We start from the raw sequence: 17,977 nt of genomic DNA, 5'->3' as shown, positions 1-17,977 counted from the left end.
AGGGCAGCGGGAGAACAAGGCATGCGAACTGGAAGTGAGAGAGGCAGAAAGAGACAGAGAGAGAGGAGAGGACATGATTAGCGCTCGCACACCGCCCAGGTAAGACAGCGTTATCGCACAACTTTTCTGTAGGAACGGGCTTCGGGAGCGGCCCTGTAACTTACCGAGTCGGGTTTTAGTCCTGTCGCACAAACGGCAGCCAGTGCAGGGAAGAATCCAGAAGAGAAAGAAGGGAGTGGCAGACTGTAGAGGGAGTGAATGTGTGTGTGTGTGTGTGTGTGTGTGTCATGCGCGCGTATGTGTGTGCATGTCTGTTTTCAGTGGAAATACTGGGGAACTGAATGAATAGTTTTTGAAGCGCTACGGCGTTAGCGCACGTTTGACTGTGGAGGGTGGACTTGACAGAAAGGAGTTAATGCAGACTTCAGCCACTGAGGCGCTCATGTGTTTGTGAGTCAGAGAGGGGGGGAGGGAAGGGAGAGAGAGAGAGGGAGAGAGAGGGATAATGTTTAACTCATTAGAGAGATTTTCAGGAGGCTGTATTGATTTTTTTTTTTGTTGCCCTGTTTCTCTATCTTGTTTTATTTGCCCCTCTTGTTATCTGCCCCCCCCCTTCACTCACCCGTCTCTGCATGGCTATCGGGTTTTAATGCTCTCTCTCTTTCTCTTTCTCCCCATTTCTCTCATTCATACGATGTGTCGTGATTGTGCGTTTTTTTTTTTTTCATCAGATACTGAAGGAGAAAAAACCGCTCTCTGATTGGTCGAACATCACAGGATCCGTCCCCTGCATGATGTCACTGTCCCCACTGACCATTCACAAAGCAGGACAGGTGCGAGGGTGAAATGTCAGCAGTAACTGCGTGTACCGTGTAAAACGGTGACATAACTGAAAGTCGAGCTTCTTGGACTTCGATGAACACAACTTCCGTTCGCAGATTATTCCAGATGGTTTACGAAACAAAATGTCTTCCTTTCAACCTTTTCTCACAGGAATCAACCAAGGAAACGGTCAGCTTGCCCAGAAGGCGGAGGTCACACCCCAGTAAACTAACAGACCGACCCCTGTCCGCACAAGGTGAGCTATCATTTCAGTAAAAGTCTGAGATTACTGATCACAATGGGCTCTGCACTCTAGCCTTGAAAGACCTTGTCAAAATGTTTGTTTCAATCCACCTCTTCTCCTCCTCTCCCTCCCTTTCTTTCGCCCCGACCCAAATCCTAGGTGTGTCAGTAGATTTTCCGGTAATGCCACCATTATGAAATCAGAAATTACCTGTACGTACTGGTACAGAGGAGAAGCTGTGTGACTCTGGTTCAGACATCAGCTTTTAGGCGTGGGAGGCTTGCTTGTCATATGGGAGTCGTGTCCGTGCATATATATTCCCATACTGGGAAGGCAGTCAGTTTTCCATTGCAGTAAACAGCATTCAGTGTGTGGTGTAGCTGAGTTTTAAATTAAGCCACATCATAAACTGACTCCTCAATTCAGATTCTATACTGAACAGGTCCATTCCCAAATTATTCTCTTTCCTCTGTTTTTTCTCTGTTTCACAGTTAAATTCACTTTTTTTTTTTTTTTTTTGGAAAAACATTTTAGTGCTTGTTTTCATCCTGTGTGTTGCTTGTGTCTTCCTCAGTGTCCATCACAGTATGGCTTACTGAGCCTCTAGGGTCACAAAAAGTTCTCTCCTCTGCTCCTGGAGCTTCGGTGCGAATTCCCGAGCAGAGATGTTTTTTATATAATGGCCAAACGAGAACCTCTCGCTTTTCTGCATTTCACTAAAATCAGGAAAATCCTCAGCGTCCCTGGAGTTCAGCTGATTTGCTGCTGCACGGCCTGTGTTCTCTGGGCATCTGCGGCTGACTCTGTAGGTTTGGCTTCAGTGACTCTGGCGCGTGTGTGTGTGTGTGTGTGTTGAACTGCATTGCGGGAATATTTTTTTTTTGTTAGATTATGTAAGGGCAGGTACGGGTCGTCTGCTACGGTGTGGTCTTTCCGCAGCGCGACGGCGACGGGCCCGTGTGTTTCGCTGCGCGTTTTCGCGTGCGTGCCGACGGCTAACATAATTAATGCTTATGCTAGGCACGCGCTCCGGTTTGGAGCTTGCCTTGGGGCTGTTTTGAGTTAATGGGGGGGGGGGGGGGGGGGGGGGGGCTGTCGATGCAGTTGGCTTCAAGACCAGCTGGTCAAGGAGCGTTTTCAGTGCTTTTCTGATCTCGTGCGTGCAGTTTGGTGTTTTTCTTTGTGGTTTGGGAGGGTGTTTTGCAAAACCTGGATGCACGCAGGGTCCCGCTACATAGTACTCCTCCCAGGGCAGACCCCATAACTCCTTCCATATGAAGCAGTTTGGTGCGATTTGGGTTTTGGGGTATATTTTTCACTATGTTTTATACTGGGTGTTTAATTTGTGTCGCAGTTTAAGCTGTGCAATTTGTTGCTCTGTGATGTTTAAAAAAAAAAAAAATTTAATTTATCTTTCATTTTGTACTCAGAAACACGTTGAGAGATACTGTTCTTTTTTTAGCAGTGCTGTGTTGACAGACAAAACAGTCAGTATGTTCTGAACACAACATTTAAACAATAAGTAAACAGCCATTATTCAAAATGTAAGGAAAATAACGCAACATTAATTAGAACTTTCGCAATTAAATGTAATCAGGTTTGCATTCCACTTTAAAACATGCCTTTCCCTTGCTCTCTCACACAGTGGGATTCCCTTCTTACTGGAAGCTTGCCTTTCATAGCCTTGGCAGGAGAGATGGAGGGAATGTAAGCAATCCCTCTCTTTTCATAAATCGGAATGGCACTTGGTGCGGCCGCCATATTTCATTTGGACATTTTTAGGGATTCCCTCCTTGAAGCGGAGGGAAGGGAACACCAGGAAGAAAGCGTAAAACCCCATGTTCTTTATCAGGTCCCCGTAAGGACCAATAGGAACCAAATCTCTGAGCTTCAAAGACGGCTGTATAAAGACCCATGTGTGTGGTGTGCGGTCTCTGAGAGCGGTTTTTCCCTTGTACTGTGCTGGCTGCCATCACCCGGAGCGGCACCCAGTCCTGAGAACAAGTCTGATGAAGTGATACAACTGATAAACACTCCCCAATTAATGCGCCTGAGGAGATGAGATGGGAGATTGTGATTAATGGCTTTACACATGAACATAAGCCAACGCTGCTCCCTTCTCACACAACGAGAGGGCCGGCCCACTTTCATTGAAAATACAGTGATGGGTACTGTTTGCGTGAATCTCGTTGGCTAACACTTGAAGGATGTTAATCCTTTCTAAAAGGGGTGGAGTTTTAGCGTTGCCTGTGGTTGCTGTATTCCTTATTCCTTCATCCTGTGACCGAGGGTGTCAGTCAAGGGAGTAGCCAAAGGGCTCAGTGGGTGGGGCTGAAGTATGAAAACAATCTGTGATTGGCTGCACATGATTTTGGGGGATGCACTTGCTCGTCTGCTCTCTCCCTAATGGATAAACGACGTTGCGGAGATTTGAAAGGCCAAAATATAAAACAAGGACAATCCTGACAGGGGGAAAGGAGTTTAAAAAATGACCCTTATTTCTCGCCAGTGCCCCGGTCTGACAGTATCCTTATCTGTTTGATAATCTGCAGAAACGGGATGAATTCCGTGTCTCTTATCTGGTGCAGGTGTGTGGATTGTTCCTACCTTGTGCTCAGGTCATCGATACAGGTGTTTAATGCTGTTGGTGCTCCAAGTGTAAGCCTGTCAAGCTCCTGTCATTTTGTTGCCCAGTTTCATTGGGCATCATTCCCGTGTCTGTACTGAGTGGAATCGAACCCGAGTCCGTAGTACTGACTGAGGAGTCCTGCACCAACGTGAGGAACCTACAAGTACAACTGAATTATTTAAATTAGAGACAAATAAATAAATATGGCTTTAATAAATGTGGTTCACAAAAGAAATCTCATTGAAATGTTTTACTCGTGACACTGTCTTCTTTGGGAAAGTTAATGCAGACCTACAAGGGATCTGCCCCTTATTCCCGATCAGGCAAATTTGTCCTGACTCTAAAGACGAAGGTGTTTAATCATTACTGATGTTTTTTCCAGTCTTCTCTCAGAGTGGACTGTCTGCTCTACTAGTTGTACGTTCTCACTGATTCCGGCAGAGAGGGTTACAGATAGAGAAGACCTCATCAAATTGCACTGCAGGCATTTAGTAGATCAGCTGCTTACCCATTACAGCACACTGCCGCTCATAGTACAGAGAGTACCGAGGCAGGGACTCAAACTCCGGACCCCGTGTAGGGGTTTGTGTCCCGGTTGAGAGCCGGCTGGCCTACGGACGGCACCACACCGGCCTACTGTTCTGTGTGGTCTTAATTTAACGCGTTCCTGTTCAGTGCGTACCCAAAATTTATTTGACCTAATTGACTCCTCATCTCTCTGTCTAACACTGTCTATCTCTTTTTCTCTCTTTGTCTTTCTTGCTCTGCTATTCTCTCTCTCTCTCTCTGATTTTTTCCTTGTTTCTCTGTTTCAGGGCTGGTGAGAATGTCGCCGGATGGCCAGTTCCCGGAGGTGCTCCCCCCGCCCCTCCCCCTGTCTGTCCACCAGCACGGCTCCGCCCACAGCAACGGGCACAAACCCGGGCACTGCAACGGGAAGGGGCTGCTCTCGCCCTGCGACAGCACCAACAGCTCCCGAGCTGCGAGGTGCGTGCGTGGTGCCGTCCACTGCAGTGCAGTCCACTGCAGTGCCTCCTGTAGCCAGGCCGTCCCACTCTCAGTGCCTCCTGTATCCAGACCGTCCCACTCCCAGTGCCTGTAGCCAGACCGTCCCACTCCCAGTGCCTGTAGCCAGACCGTCCCACTCCCAGTGCCTGTAGCCAGACCGTCCCACTCCCAGTCCCTGTAGCCAGACCGTCCCACTCCCAGTGCCTCCTGCAGCCAGACCATCCCACTCCCAGTGCCTCCTGTAGCCAGACCATCCCACTCCCAGTGCCTGTAGCCCGGCGGTCCCACTCCCAGTGCCTGTAGCCAAACCGTCCCACTCTCAGTACCTGTAGCCAGGCGGTCCCACTCCCAGTGCCTGTAGCCAGGCGGTCCCACTCCCAGTGCCTGTAGCCAGGCGGTCCCACTCCCAGTGCCTGTAGCCAGACCGTCCCACTCCTAGTGCCTGTAGCCAGACCGTCCCACTCTCAGTACCTGTAGCCAGATCGTCCTACTCCCAGTGCCTGTAGCCAGGCAGTCCCACTCCCAGTGCCTGTAGCCAGACCGTCCCACTCCCAGTGCCTCTTGTAGCCAGACCATCCCACTCCGAGTGCCTGTAGCCAGACCGTCCCACTCCCAGTGCCTGTAGCCAGACCGTCCCACTCCCAGTGCCTCCTGTAGCCAGACCATCCCACTCCCAGTGCCTGTAGCCAGACCGTCCCACTCCCAGTGCCTGTAGCCAGACCGTCCCACTCCCAGTACCTGTAGCCAGATCGTCCCACTCCGAGTGCCTGAATTTTCTGCTGCTTAAAAGGCAACTGAAAAAAACCTGTGGACACTACTTGAATGTGAGTGGGCTAGTGTGCCAATCACAAGCTCCCCTGGTACTGCAGCAATATCAGACTGTACAAATATTGAGATGTGGAATTTCTCATTTTGTAATATTGACCTGTAATTTTGGGTCTCGGTACTTGTTCGTTTGGGAGAAACTCATTGTCATAACAGTCCATAAGCCCTGCTGTCCTTGCTGGTTATGACAGGACTGACCCTGAAGGGGGCGCTGATGCTGTTTAAAAAAATATATATATTTTATTTTATTATTGTTTTTTTTATAGCCCCTGTCTGGGCCTGCCCGACCTGCTGGAGATTGAGAGGAAGCTGAGGGAGGCTAAGGCAGAAAAAGAGAGGCTACTGAGAGACAGGGTAGGTCACTCAAACCGCCACTCACACTATGAACTCAAACTGCTGAGACCTGATTGGTCAATAAAACTGCCACTCGCATTGTGAACGGCTTACATGTGAATGTTTTAACATTTCACTAAACGACAATCTAAATATAAATATTGAAAACCAAAACTGAAAGCAGGGTGAGTGTACCATACGCTTTGAGAAAACTAAGACTTGCGGTTGATGAGGAAGGGGGTGGGAAATTCATGGGTACTAACAGAGAAATGAGAACTCTGGATGTTTCTCTCAGTATTCTGGTATTTTGATTTCCCCATTCCTCAGTGGTTTGTTTGTGATTTTTTTACGTGGATGTGAACACGCAGGCTTCACCCAGCAAGGGTAATAAATGTTCAGGACACAAAAACGTGTCTTTTTCACGACCTGTCCAATCACGTGAAGTTGTTTGAGTGTCTAAATAGTTTCAGCCGAAAATGAACATACACCTGTCACTGGGTGCATTCTGCTCCATGGAAGTACCAGTCTGTAATGGCTGCTGTGGTGTAGAGCTGATGGGTGTCCTGAAAAATACATGTGGTTTTGCCACAAAACGGGACGTAAGCTAACGTAATCTCAGAGACAGAAAAATGTCCAGTTTTCACAAGTGATGCTTCTTTATGTCTGTTTCGGTTTCCATATGATTGTTGGCTTGATGCGCGGCCGAAAATGAAAGTAGAAAGCAAGAGATGAGAGATAAGAGATCCTTACCGCACCGTTCAGGGAGTTTCTCGCCAGCGCACAGACAGGGAAGAACGTGTGTTTTTTGCTGAAGGAGGAGAGGAGGAGGGCAGCAGAGGAGGACAGGAGACGGAGGGAGCAGGATTCACTGAAAGAGGAGCCGACGGAACCTCCAACTATGGCTACAGAACCTGAGCCAGAACCTGAATTAGAACCAGAACCAGAACCAGAAGAACTTGAACACAGCCCAGTTCACTGCAGTTCAGAGGTACGCTCACTGACCCTCGAGCTGTTAGTACTCTTTCTGTCTCTGTTGCCATGCGGAAAATATGTTGTCTGTCTTCGTCTGAAGTCATTGGTCTGATAACATCTAGCTATGGCGGTTTGTCCTGTTTTTTTTTTTTTTTGCCTTGCCTCTCCAACTCCCTTGGGGCTTCTAGCCTGTCTCACTCTCTTCCTGTCCTCCTCTGTATTCACTAAACATTTCATTGCAAGTTCACTGCATGTGGTAGGCACAGAGCTAAATAATAGTTCACTCAGGCGGCTAAAACCAATACGATCTTTGTCAATAAGAAGAACGATGTATTGCTCAAGTTTTCCAATAAAATAACATTTTAATGTTTGTCTTTAACAGTTTTTATTTAAATAATGATTTTTGTTGTTTTTATTAAGACTTGATGCTCTCTCTCCTTAGCCTTTTCTCCCGCTCTCCCTCTCTGCGAACTTTGACCTCCGGGCTCATGTGGAGTCCCTGGGCCACGGCGTGGCGGGGTGCATGGGGGTGCGCCTGTCTCCACGGCGATGCGGGGGCTTCCTGACGAAGCGCGGAGGGCGTGTGAAGACCTGGAGGCGGAGGTGGTTCCTGTTTGATCTGGACCACCGCAGACTGGCCTACTACACTGGTAAGATAATGTGTCTGTGTGTGTGGGGATGTGTGGGTGGGTGTGCGTGTGTGTCTGCGTGTGTGTGTGGATTTGTGTGGATGTGTGTGTGTGTGTGTGTGTGTGTTGCTGTGTTTATTCTATTTCTGACATGACCACAGACCCCCTAAAGACATATTTGGCCTTTGACTTGATTTAAAGAAAGCTGTTGTGATTTGAGCAGAATGAGGTGGCATTGTGGGGGGGTGTAGTGGTCTGTTTAAGAGCTGTATTTGGGGGGGTGATGATGGAAGGCAAGCGTCTGCGTGGTGTCTGCAGCAGCGTTGGTTTTCCCCGAGATCGCCGAATCGCTCTGAGACAGAAGGCCACACCGCGTGTTTTTCAGGAACTGACTGGTGACGGTGTCGCTCTGTCTCTCCCTCCCTCCTTTCCCCTTCCTCCCTCTCTCTTTCCCCCTCCCTCTCTCAGATCACGACGAGAGGAAGTTGAAAGGGGTCATCTACTTCCAGGCCATAGAGGAAGTGTACTACGATCACTTGCGGACGGCCTCCAGCGTGAGCACGCACACCCCGACCCGTACACGTGTCCTGTTCAGCCATGTTAGCCGCTTAGCACCTTAAAGACCCTGTGAACCCCAGTGCTATCGGTTGTGTTAGCCTGTGCTACGTGTTAAACTACGTATATAAGGAACAAAAGGGAAAAAGCTTCTAGAGTATTAAGGCCATTTCATTTAGTTTTGTTTTTGGTTTCATTTTTGTTATATAATGTTATATATTTTTTTAAAATCCTGCTTATACTGCCTACAGCAGAAGCTTTCTGGTGCTGGTCTTTCATAGACAAAGCTCCTTTTGTTAAAAAAAAAAAAAAAAAAAAAAAAAACATGGCCGTTTATATTTTAAACAACTATAGGTGTGTCCAGATAGCCAGGCAGCCAATCAGAAATGAGATTAAAGAGAATGTCCTTTACAGAATGGACACGCAGAGCTTTGTGCTGTTCAGAAATGGCACGCTTTGCATGCCTGTCCTGTTAGCAGAGCTTTAAAACTGCCGTCTTGGAGGGGCTGCAGCACCTGCTGGTTTTGGCTTCAGCACTCAAGTGACGTATCCAAGTCTCTGATCGGCTGAAGGCTCCACGCACCTTTGCTTCCGAGGCCTACTCTGGGCTGCTGCGTGAAAGTAGACCACATAAAACCCGCAGACACCGCTCAGCCCCCCAGGACCTAAGGCCGAGGCGTCTGCTGCGTACCGTAGGCAGCAGCGGGCGAGGATACTACATCAGCAAAGCGCTTATGCGAGGAGGGGTGAGAAGAGGCTGAAGGTTCGAGGAAAATGTTATCTGATGAAGGTTAAGTGTCCTGGGCTCACCTTGCGATGACGAAAGCATTTTTCTGCCAGCGTCAGCGTCCTCTGACTTCCTCATAGTTATCCAGTCAGACGTGCTGACACGGAAGTGAACCCTTTTCTCCATCCTTTGTGGGAATGCACTTTCTTTTTTGTATACTAGTTGTGATTGATAGATTTTTTAATAATTCTGCCCTTTATCTACAGTTTGAAGCAAAGGCCTTTTAATATTCAATAGTCTTTCTCTCTCTCTCCCTCTCTCCATCTCTCTCTCACCCTTTGTCCATCTCTCTCCCCCTCTCTCTCTCCCTCTTTCTCACTCTCTCTGTCTTGCTCTCTCTCGCTCTGTCTCTCTCTCTTACTCTCCCTCTCGCTCACTCACTCTCCCCATCTCTCTCTCTCCCTCTCTCTCACTCTCTCTCCCTCCCTCTCTCTCTCTCTGTCTTGCGCTCTCTCAATCTGTCTCTCTCTCTTTCTCTCTCTCGCTCACTCACTCTCTCCTCATCTCTCCCTCTCCCTCTCTCTCCCCCTCTCTCCCAGTCTCCCCGCCCCAGCCTGACGTTCTGCGTGAAGACGTACGAGCGTCTCTTCTTCCTGGTGGCCCCGAGCGCCGAGGCCATGCGGATCTGGATGGACGTCATCGTCACGGCAACGGACGAGCACTGCCGTTACTGAGGTCACGCGGCGCCTGAGCCGCCGAAGCCTGTCCGCCTGCCGCCGGCGGGAGGGGGGGACACAGGAAACGCTGCCATAATGGATCCAGTGTTGGGCCGGCTGGTTTCGGGCTACACCTCGTCAGCAGACCCCTCTGTCTCTCAGCACCACCTTCTCCCAGAGGAGCTGCCTTTAACCTCATCAGGACAGCAGACCCCCTCTCTCTCTCAGTACTGCCTTCTCCCAGAGGAGCTGCCTTTAACCTCATCAGGACTCCTCCTGCATAGTAGACCCCCTCTCTCTCTCAGTACTGCCTTCTCCCAGAGGAGCTGCCTTTAACCTCATCAGGACTCCTCCTGCATAGTAGACCCCCTCTCTCTCTCGGTACTGCCTTCTCCCAGAGGAGCTGCCTTTAACCTCACCAGGACTCCTCCTGCATAGTAGACCCCCTCTCTCTCTCAGTACTGCCTTCTCCCAGAGGAGCTGCCTTTAACCTCATCAGGACAGCAGACCCCCTCTCTCTCTCAGTACTGCCTTCTCCCAGAGGAGCTGCCTTTAACCTCATCAGGACTCCTCCTGCATAGTAGACCCCCTCTCTCTCTCAGTACTGCCTTCTCCCAGAGGAGCTGCCTTTAACCTCACCAGGACTCCTGCATAGTAGACCCCCTCTCTCTCTCAGTACCGCCTTCTCCCAGAGGAGCTGCCTTTAACCTCATCAGGACTCCTCCTGCATAGTAGACCCCCTCTCTCTCTCAGTACTGCCTTCTCCCAGAGGAGCTGCCTTTAACCTCATCAGGACTCCTGCCATAGTAGACCCCCTCTCTCTCTCATACTGCCTTCTCCCAGAGGAACTGTGTTTAACCCTGTCAGGACAGCAGACCCCCCCCCCCCCCCCCCACCCAGCACCGCCTTGTCCTGCACAGCCGGCTGGAAGCCGTGGGACCAGTATTACGGGCTGGGCCCGCTGACCTTGCGGAACAATTGTGTGGAAGAGGGGCGGGGATGAAATGGGAAATTTGGCACCATTACAAACTGAACTACAGAATAACTAACCTGTATGCAAGGCCCGTATGCAAGCAGGAAGCAGCAGAGACAGACTTCTATTCCCTGTGTTTTACCTCCATCTTGTGGTCACCTAGTGGTACATATGTGTCATACAGAAAGGCAGATTGGTTCAATCTATTTTTCACTGTAGGTCAAAAGGGTTTTTCAAATGTATTAAATACAGGTTTTGATAATGGATATGAACATCTTGTTTAAATATGTATTATTATTATTATTATTATTATTATTGTGTGACAATTACAATTCAGCAGAAAATAGTTTCTTAGTGTAATTAGATTTTTGTTTACATTTTTTTCCCATCATCAGTCTCTGAGTCTTGCCCCCCCTCTCCGTCTTAGCAGGTTTTTTCTTTGCGGTGAAAGATTTGCTGCCGTCGTGATTTGCCATACACAGCTGGACAGGGGTTCAAGACCCCTGTCTGTCTGACCCCCTGTCTGTCTGACCTGCGTATCTCTGCTGACTGCACAGCTGCTGGTATCCTGTCTGTCATGGAGTGACGCGGCTGTGGGAGACTCTCATTCACACTCACCACTAATAAGCTTTGTTGGAAATACGAAAGAAGCTTTTGTGTCAGCGATGTGCCATTCATTTGAAAGGAATAAATAAAAGTGTCCTTTTACTAAATGGGCTGTGTCTCTAAATTTTTCAGATACATCAGTGTCAATGCTGGGAAAATTTCAGTGTGTGGGGTGTGGCAATGGGATGCGGAGGGTGCAGTTAACATTACGGTGTACTACAAGCGTTAATGTGGATGTAGTCTGGACGAACGCATGTACTTCCTGGGGCAAAAGGGAGGAGCCTCTGCCACTGGGAGCCAGCGGCAGCTTCCCTATTGGTTAATCGAACCGTCTGTCCCAGTGTGCCGTTCTAACCCCCCCCCCCCCCCCCCCCCCGTTCCTTGTGGGCTGCACAAGTCCCGACTGAAATACACCAGCGAAACGGACGAAGCTATCGAGCTAACACAAATTATCTGCTAAATAGAGAATTATGGACAAATTCTAAGATTTTAATTCTGTTATAGCACAGACTTGCCAAATACATGGCGTGACTTCGTGGAAGGACCTACAGCGCATATGTTTGGATACGCTGCTATCGAACAGAGATGTACTCGCTTGCTTGCCTACAGGATTTGGCAAGTTTAATCAAGCGTGGCCTACGGTATGCGGTCTGCTATCAAATACATACCCAGAAGAAGCAGTGGTTTTGATTGTTTGCCCGTTATAATCAATAATGGAGGAGCAAGTGGAATTGTTGAACCAAAATTAAATAAATTTATCACCGATCTTGTTTGTTTATTTTATTATCGAACCATTTTCCCCAAATAGTGACGAACTGATGCGGGTCTGGAAAAGTTTGCCTCCGGTAATGTTTTCCGGTGCACGTTTCAGACTCGGGCTGCGTCCGAAAAGTAAAAAAAAAATTACGTCCTATGTCTTTTCCTAACCACCTTTCCTTGACCTCGATGGAAAACGTCACGAGTTTAAGGAAAGATGTGAAGGAGAATTAATGAGTACTTAGCACCGCGGTTGTCTTTTCCTAACAGAATCCGACTGCACTTACACTAGGCTACGTAATTATGCGACGGCGGATGTTATTGACGTGAGTCTGCCGTGGTGAAACTACAATGTTCCGAAGATGGACTACTAAAAGCGCATCTTAGATATTTCGCCCCGTGCGTTCTCACCGTGTTGTTTCATGCGGGCTATATAAACGTGGACGACCTGGTGAAAAATATTGTTTCATTACCAAGGTTGGAATTAAAATAAAAAAGGAATATAGGCTACCGGTCACAAAAGTTAAACGAAAGGGTTGTCACATTGAGAATGGTTGCTCACACTCACCCTCATGTCCACTCATATTTATCGACATGAATCCCAATTAGTATGATTGTATGAAAATTATTGTTAAATTTATGCAAGATATTTTAAATTTTCGTAATCGAGTATAAGGTATTTTGCTGACGCTCTTATAGGACTGAAGCATCAGCATCAGCAGTGAAGTACCATGAATTCATTTGCATTGACAGGAGTAGACTTACAGAATTATACACACACACACACACACACACACACAGGTGTGTCAATACTAATGTAAACATATACTTGCGCTCGTGCCAGCTGAGGCCGGTAGCTCCACATGGCCAATTGCGTCACACGGGGAATGGGAGGGTTCATTGCTCATTGGCGGCCCCTGCTGGTCCATACCGAAACAGCTGGTGACCCCACGTTGTTTTCGGGGGAACTGTGCATGTCTACGTTCTCTGGAATCAGCAGTGTGGTTTGCAGGATGAACGCGGCTGCGGACATTTCAAATTGTGGTGGGAACGAGATATACTTTGCACCACGTTGGGTGCCAAATGTATATACAAAGAAGAAATAATTGAATTTATTCTGTCAAGTTCATACAGATATCAGCAATAATGATTGAATATCTGTTTACATTTTTGTTTCTCCATGCAAACAAAATACTTGCATATTTTTTCCTTAAAATGGACGAGCTGAAAAAAAAAGTCTCATGCATAAAGTAGATTCTTGAGGCTTAGCTAAAGGACGTTTATTTACATTACTAGCCTTATGCAATGTTTGTTTAATGCGGAAGCTGAACCTTTAAGCAGTTTGTTTAAAATTGCTTTGTCTGTTTATTCATTCTTTTTTTAGCATTAGTTTCAGTTTCAATGAACAAGTGATGGTCTGCTTCTTTTTAGTAAAATGTTTGCAATGCAAAGGGCTGTATTTCTGGAGTAGTGGCTCACACTTTAGGTGGGGTGATAGAGTAATGAAAATGCTTTGAAGCACGCTATCTCTTCCTCTGAAACCAACCGAAGAGTATCAAAAGGGTTATTTATAGTGTATAGTTATTTTAATGTATTATGATCGACATCTCCACCTGGATGGCCAGCCACCATCTGAAGCTCAACCTCAACAAAACTGAGCTGCTCTTCTTCCCATGCAAGACCTCCTTACTATGTGAGCTCTCAATCACGGTTGATGGCACCACAGTGACTGCCTCTCACTCTGCTAAGAGCTTGGGGGTGGTCCTGGATGACCAACTGGACCCCAAGGAGCACATCAAGGCAACATCACGGTCCTGCAGATTCCTTCTGTACAACATCAGAAGGATTCAACCATACCTGACGACGCACTCCACCCAGCTGCTCGTCCAGGCTACAGTGACCTCTCGCCTTGATTACTGCAACTCTCTCCTTACAAGCCTGCCAGTTTGTGCCATACAGCCACTACAGATGATTCAGAATGCCGCTGCCCGACTCATCTACAGCCTTCCCAAATTCTCCCACGTCACTCCTCTGCTGCGATCACTCCACTGGCTACCGGTCGCCGCCAGGATCCGGTTCAAAGCCCTGACCCTTGCCTACACTGCAGCCAACAGGACAGCCCCCATCTACTTGCAGGACATGATTCGATCCTATGTGCCTGCTCGACCACTCCGCTCTGCGGCAGCAGGGCGCCTTGTAACCCCTCCCACCCGACCAAAGTTCACAAAGCTTCTCCACCCTAGCTCCCCGGTGGTGGAACAAACTCCCCGTCCCTCTCCGAACCTCCCCCTCACTACCCATCTTCAGCCGTGGCCTGAAGACTCATTTCTTCAGACTATACCTAGACTAACCACCACCACGCTGTATATTTCACTCTAAATCCCCCCGCCCTTTTCATGACACTTGTTACATGTTGCCCCATCCCAGCACTTTTTGGTAATTTGTATTTGTCTTAATACTGTAGCTTATTCTTCTGCCTAGTTGGCTTTGCAGAGGTTAGGTCTGAATAGTGTTCACTGTGTGAAACTGTGTTCTTGGCTAGAAATAGCTGTACAAAATAAATATTGTATCTTACTGAACCTGTGTTTAGTAGTTGTCTATGACCATGAAATGCACTTTTTGTACGTCGCTTTGGATAAAAGCGTCTGCCAAATAAATGTAATGTAATGTAATGTAATCTGGGATCTCCTGCTGGGAAGTATTTTTAGGACCCTTTGAAGACAATTCCATTGAAACTGGGAGCTGTGACGAGCATTCCAGATGTGCCTCCTTAGACGTCTCCCCCGGCAACCAGTAACTGTCCTCCCACCAGAGAAAAGAGCCCAGAAAGAACTCTGTTCTTTCACTTCTGAGGACTTTTCGATGTATTTAATATCAGTAATAATATTCAGAAATAATATTTATAGTAATATTCTGATTAGCACATCTTTTCTGGCTTTTTGTTAAAAAATAAAAAATAAATTAATAACAAAGCAAAGTCGTTACATGGGAACTAGAAGACTTTGTTATTGTTATTGTACTTCAGCCAAAAAAACACACAAGGCTTTAAAATGCTATTCTGGAAGTGCTATATTAGGCACTCTGCATTTCCATGGCAAATTCCACTTAATAGTGTTTATTTTACACAGCTTTCCTCCTCAAGCACCAAGCATGCTGGGAGTTTTTGAAGGGCACTCAGGGTCCATTACAGGCTTCTGAGATGTGCAAAATGGTAATTGAGTGGTGAAACAAGGTAAGCAGGTTATTTAGGGAAGCTTGAAAGAGTAGAATCTTTTACATTAGAAGGCCATCAAACATAAAGGTAACTCATAACACATGCTGCCATTGTGTCTACTTTGATACTATTTTATTCAAACAGCCAGAAAATAGAGTGTACTGTACATATACATTCACAATGTAATGTCGTGTGCTACTGGCAATACGAGATTCGTAAATCCATGCATTTAATTTGGATTTTAATCTGCTTAGTTTAGTAAATGTTGAATTTTAGTTACTGTCATTATGTGGGATTATCCACAGTGAAAACAATGCTTCCATAGATGGTCTGTATGAGTCCTATGGGGGTATTAGGGTTCTGATAGTCCATGTGTGATTCCCCCCTGAACAGGCCGGGGGTGGCAGACTGTCCTGTTGCTCTTAAAAAAAGAGAACGGTGGGTATCAGGTGTGTGGACAGTGTGTGGGAGCAGGCAGTGTGTGGGAGCGGACAGTGTGTGGGAGCGGGCAGTGTGTGGGAGCGGACAGTGTGCGGGAGCGGACAGTGTGTGGGAGCGGGCAGTGTGTGGGAGCGGACAGCGTGTGGGAGCAGACAGTGTGCGGGAGCGGACAGTGTGTGGACAGTGTGTGGGAGCGGACAGCGTGTGGGAGCAGACAGTGTGCGGGAGCGGACAGTGTGTGGGAGCGGACAGTGTGTGGACAGTGTGTGGGAGCGGACACGTGTGGGAGCGACAGTGTGGGAGCGGACAGTGTGGGGACGGACGGGCAGTGGTGGACAGTGTGTGGGAGCGGACAGTGTGCGGGAGCGGGCAGTGTGTGGACAGTGTGTGGAAGCGGACAGTGTGCAGGAGCGGGCAGTGTGTGGACAGTGTGTGGGAGCGGACAGTGTGTGGGAGCGGCAGTGTGCGGGAGCGGACAGTGTGTGGGAGCGGGCAGTGTGTGGGGTAGTGTACCTTTCCTCAGGCTTTTCTCAGTGCGTTGCAGTTGCAGTTGATCTCAGGGCGCTTCTCTGTTAAACCCCCCCTGCGGTGGGGGGGGGGTATATATGATAGAGTCATATATATATGACTCTATCAGTTAATTGTATACACACTTACAAAATTCACATTTTAATATTAAATTCACATAAAAATCAAAATCCAAATGGTCTTTAAACTTGAAAATTCATGATTCTTGACAGGAACTATTAAAAAAAAAAATCTCCTTCACCCTTCCAATTTAACCATAAGCGTTTTGAACTATAACCATAACCGTAATGTTTTGACTCAATGCTAATATAAATGTGCAAAAAGACCAATGCTTATACACATGTCCAAAAAGACCAATGTCCAAAACAATATGTAAAAAAAGATCACATAGTTCACATTGATGCTCATGTTCAGTCAAACTGTTGTGGAAGCCAATCCCAAGGGTTCTGTCAATGCCCCTGCCGGAGTTGAGGGGACCAAGCTCTGCCCCTGCCCCCGGTCCCCAGCCGGGCCCTTGGGGCCCTCTCCGTCCTCCTCCAGGGCTCTCCGGCACGCCCCAAAAAAGTCCTGCCGGAGCCGCCTCCGGTGGTCCAGGCCCATGAAGAAGTAGAGCACGGGGTTGATGCAGCTGTTGAAGTAGGCCAGCCCCTTGGCCAGCGTCAGCCCCGCTTTCACCGCCGGGCTCTTGCCGTTCACCAGCTTGACCAGCAGGAGGCAGTGGTAGGGCGCCCAGCACAGGAAGAAGGCGGTGACCAGGCAGACCAGGATCCGGAGGGGCCTGGACCTGCGGGCCAGCCTGGTGCGCCGGAGCCCGAGCGCCGCCGCGGAGTAGCAGCCCAGGATGACCAGGAAGGGGAGCAGGAAGCCGCACAGGAAGCGCAGGGCGTAGAGGGCCCGCTTGGCCCCCTCCAGGCCCTCCCTCTCCCGGGGCTCCATGGAGCACTTGGTCAGGTTGTTCCGGCCGCCCTCGGCCCGCCGGTGGGCGGAGTAGGGGACGCCGAGGGCGACGGCGAGCAGCCAGAGCCCGGCGCTCACCAGGCGGGCGGCGGCGGGCGAGCGGCACCGCCGGGCCAGGACGGGCCAGCGCACGCACAGGGCGCGGTCCGCGCTGATGGCGCTCAGCAGGAAGACGCTGCAGAACATGTTGGCGTACTTGAGCAGGCCGCTGGCCTTGCACAGCGCCGCGCCGAAGGGCCAGTGCCGGTAGACCAGCTCCCGCAGGAGCGACGGCACGCGGCTCAGGCTGAACGCCAGGTCCGCCGCCGCCAGGTTCGCCAGCCACACGCTGGTGACCGTCGGCGGCAGCCGGAAGCACGCCGTCCAGACGACCGTCGCGTTGCCCGCGGTCCCCAGGAAGACGATCAGGATGTAGAGGAAGATGAGCACCGGTCTGGTGTAGGAGTCCGCTAGGCTGGGGACGCCTGGCTCTCCCTTAGAGGGGGACTGGGTCAGGAGGAAGAGCAGGGAGGTGTTTGCTGCCATTTCTGAAAGAGAGAGAGAGAGAGAGATACAGAGACTGAGAAACGGACAATGAGAAAGAGAGAGAGAGAAGGCTTTTTTCAATTGATGACATACGCATTACAATAGCATGAGTGAGTCACAGGTACATACAAACACTTCTCTCTCTCTGTCTCTGTTTTTCTCTCTCTGTGCAGTATGACTTTGAAAAGATATGCTTCAATATTGCAATAGTACATCATGTTATTTTCAATAAAAGGATAACGGTAATATGGATGTAATAAACATTTTATAAGTTAATTTATTACATAATCCTTTCTTTAAAAATTGTCGATAATAAGCAGGTAGGATATGATTAATTGGTTTTTTTTGTATAAAACCTTAACAAAAAGAAGGCCAAATTACAACAAAACCCAACAGACACTGCAGTTCTTCCCGTTTGTGTGTGTTATTTTCCCGAGAGAGGACACAAGGACAAGCTGGGTTGGCCAACACACTGTCTATCGTAAACAGCACCGGGGGGGATAAAAGACACTGCTGG

General features: G+C 48.6%; 2 protein-coding genes across 4 annotated transcripts in view; one reads left to right on the top strand and one right to left on the bottom strand.

Moving 5' to 3' along the window:
- phldb3 (pleckstrin homology-like domain, family B, member 3) overlaps nucleotides 1–11,146 on the top strand; it is a 28,590-nt gene extending 17,444 nt beyond the window's left edge. For all 3 annotated transcript variants that reach the window (XM_064303816.1, XM_064303815.1, XM_064303811.1), the window contains 8 exons: nucleotides 732–833; nucleotides 994–1,078; nucleotides 4,511–4,682; nucleotides 5,795–5,882; nucleotides 6,676–6,849; nucleotides 7,276–7,483; nucleotides 7,931–8,016; nucleotides 9,344–11,146. In XM_064303816.1, coding sequence (XP_064159886.1) covers nucleotides 732–833; nucleotides 994–1,078; nucleotides 4,511–4,682; nucleotides 5,795–5,882; nucleotides 6,676–6,849; nucleotides 7,276–7,483; nucleotides 7,931–8,016; nucleotides 9,344–9,478 — 1,050 coding nt within the window. In that variant the 3' untranslated portion in view covers nucleotides 9,479–11,146. The remainder of the gene's footprint in view (nucleotides 1–731; nucleotides 834–993; nucleotides 1,079–4,510; nucleotides 4,683–5,794; nucleotides 5,883–6,675; nucleotides 6,850–7,275; nucleotides 7,484–7,930; nucleotides 8,017–9,343) is intronic.
- Nucleotides 11,147–16,204: 5,058 nt separating this feature from the next.
- On the bottom strand, nucleotides 16,205–17,476 carry LOC135242069 (chemerin-like receptor 1). The gene has a single exon (XM_064312971.1). It carries the CDS (start codon nucleotides 17,458–17,460, stop codon nucleotides 16,393–16,395), a length of 1,068 nt encoding a protein of 355 aa, XP_064169041.1. The 5' UTR covers nucleotides 17,461–17,476; the 3' UTR covers nucleotides 16,205–16,392.
- Between the last annotated feature and the right edge of the window lie 501 nt (nucleotides 17,477–17,977).

The sequence above is a fragment of the Anguilla rostrata genome, chromosome 1, assembly GCF_018555375.3.
Source record: "Anguilla rostrata isolate EN2019 chromosome 1, ASM1855537v3, whole genome shotgun sequence".
NCBI classification, from domain to species: Eukaryota; Metazoa; Chordata; class Actinopteri; order Anguilliformes; family Anguillidae; genus Anguilla; species Anguilla rostrata.
Note: the sequence above shows the minus strand (reverse complement) of the source record. Positions and strands in the feature narration are given on the sequence as shown.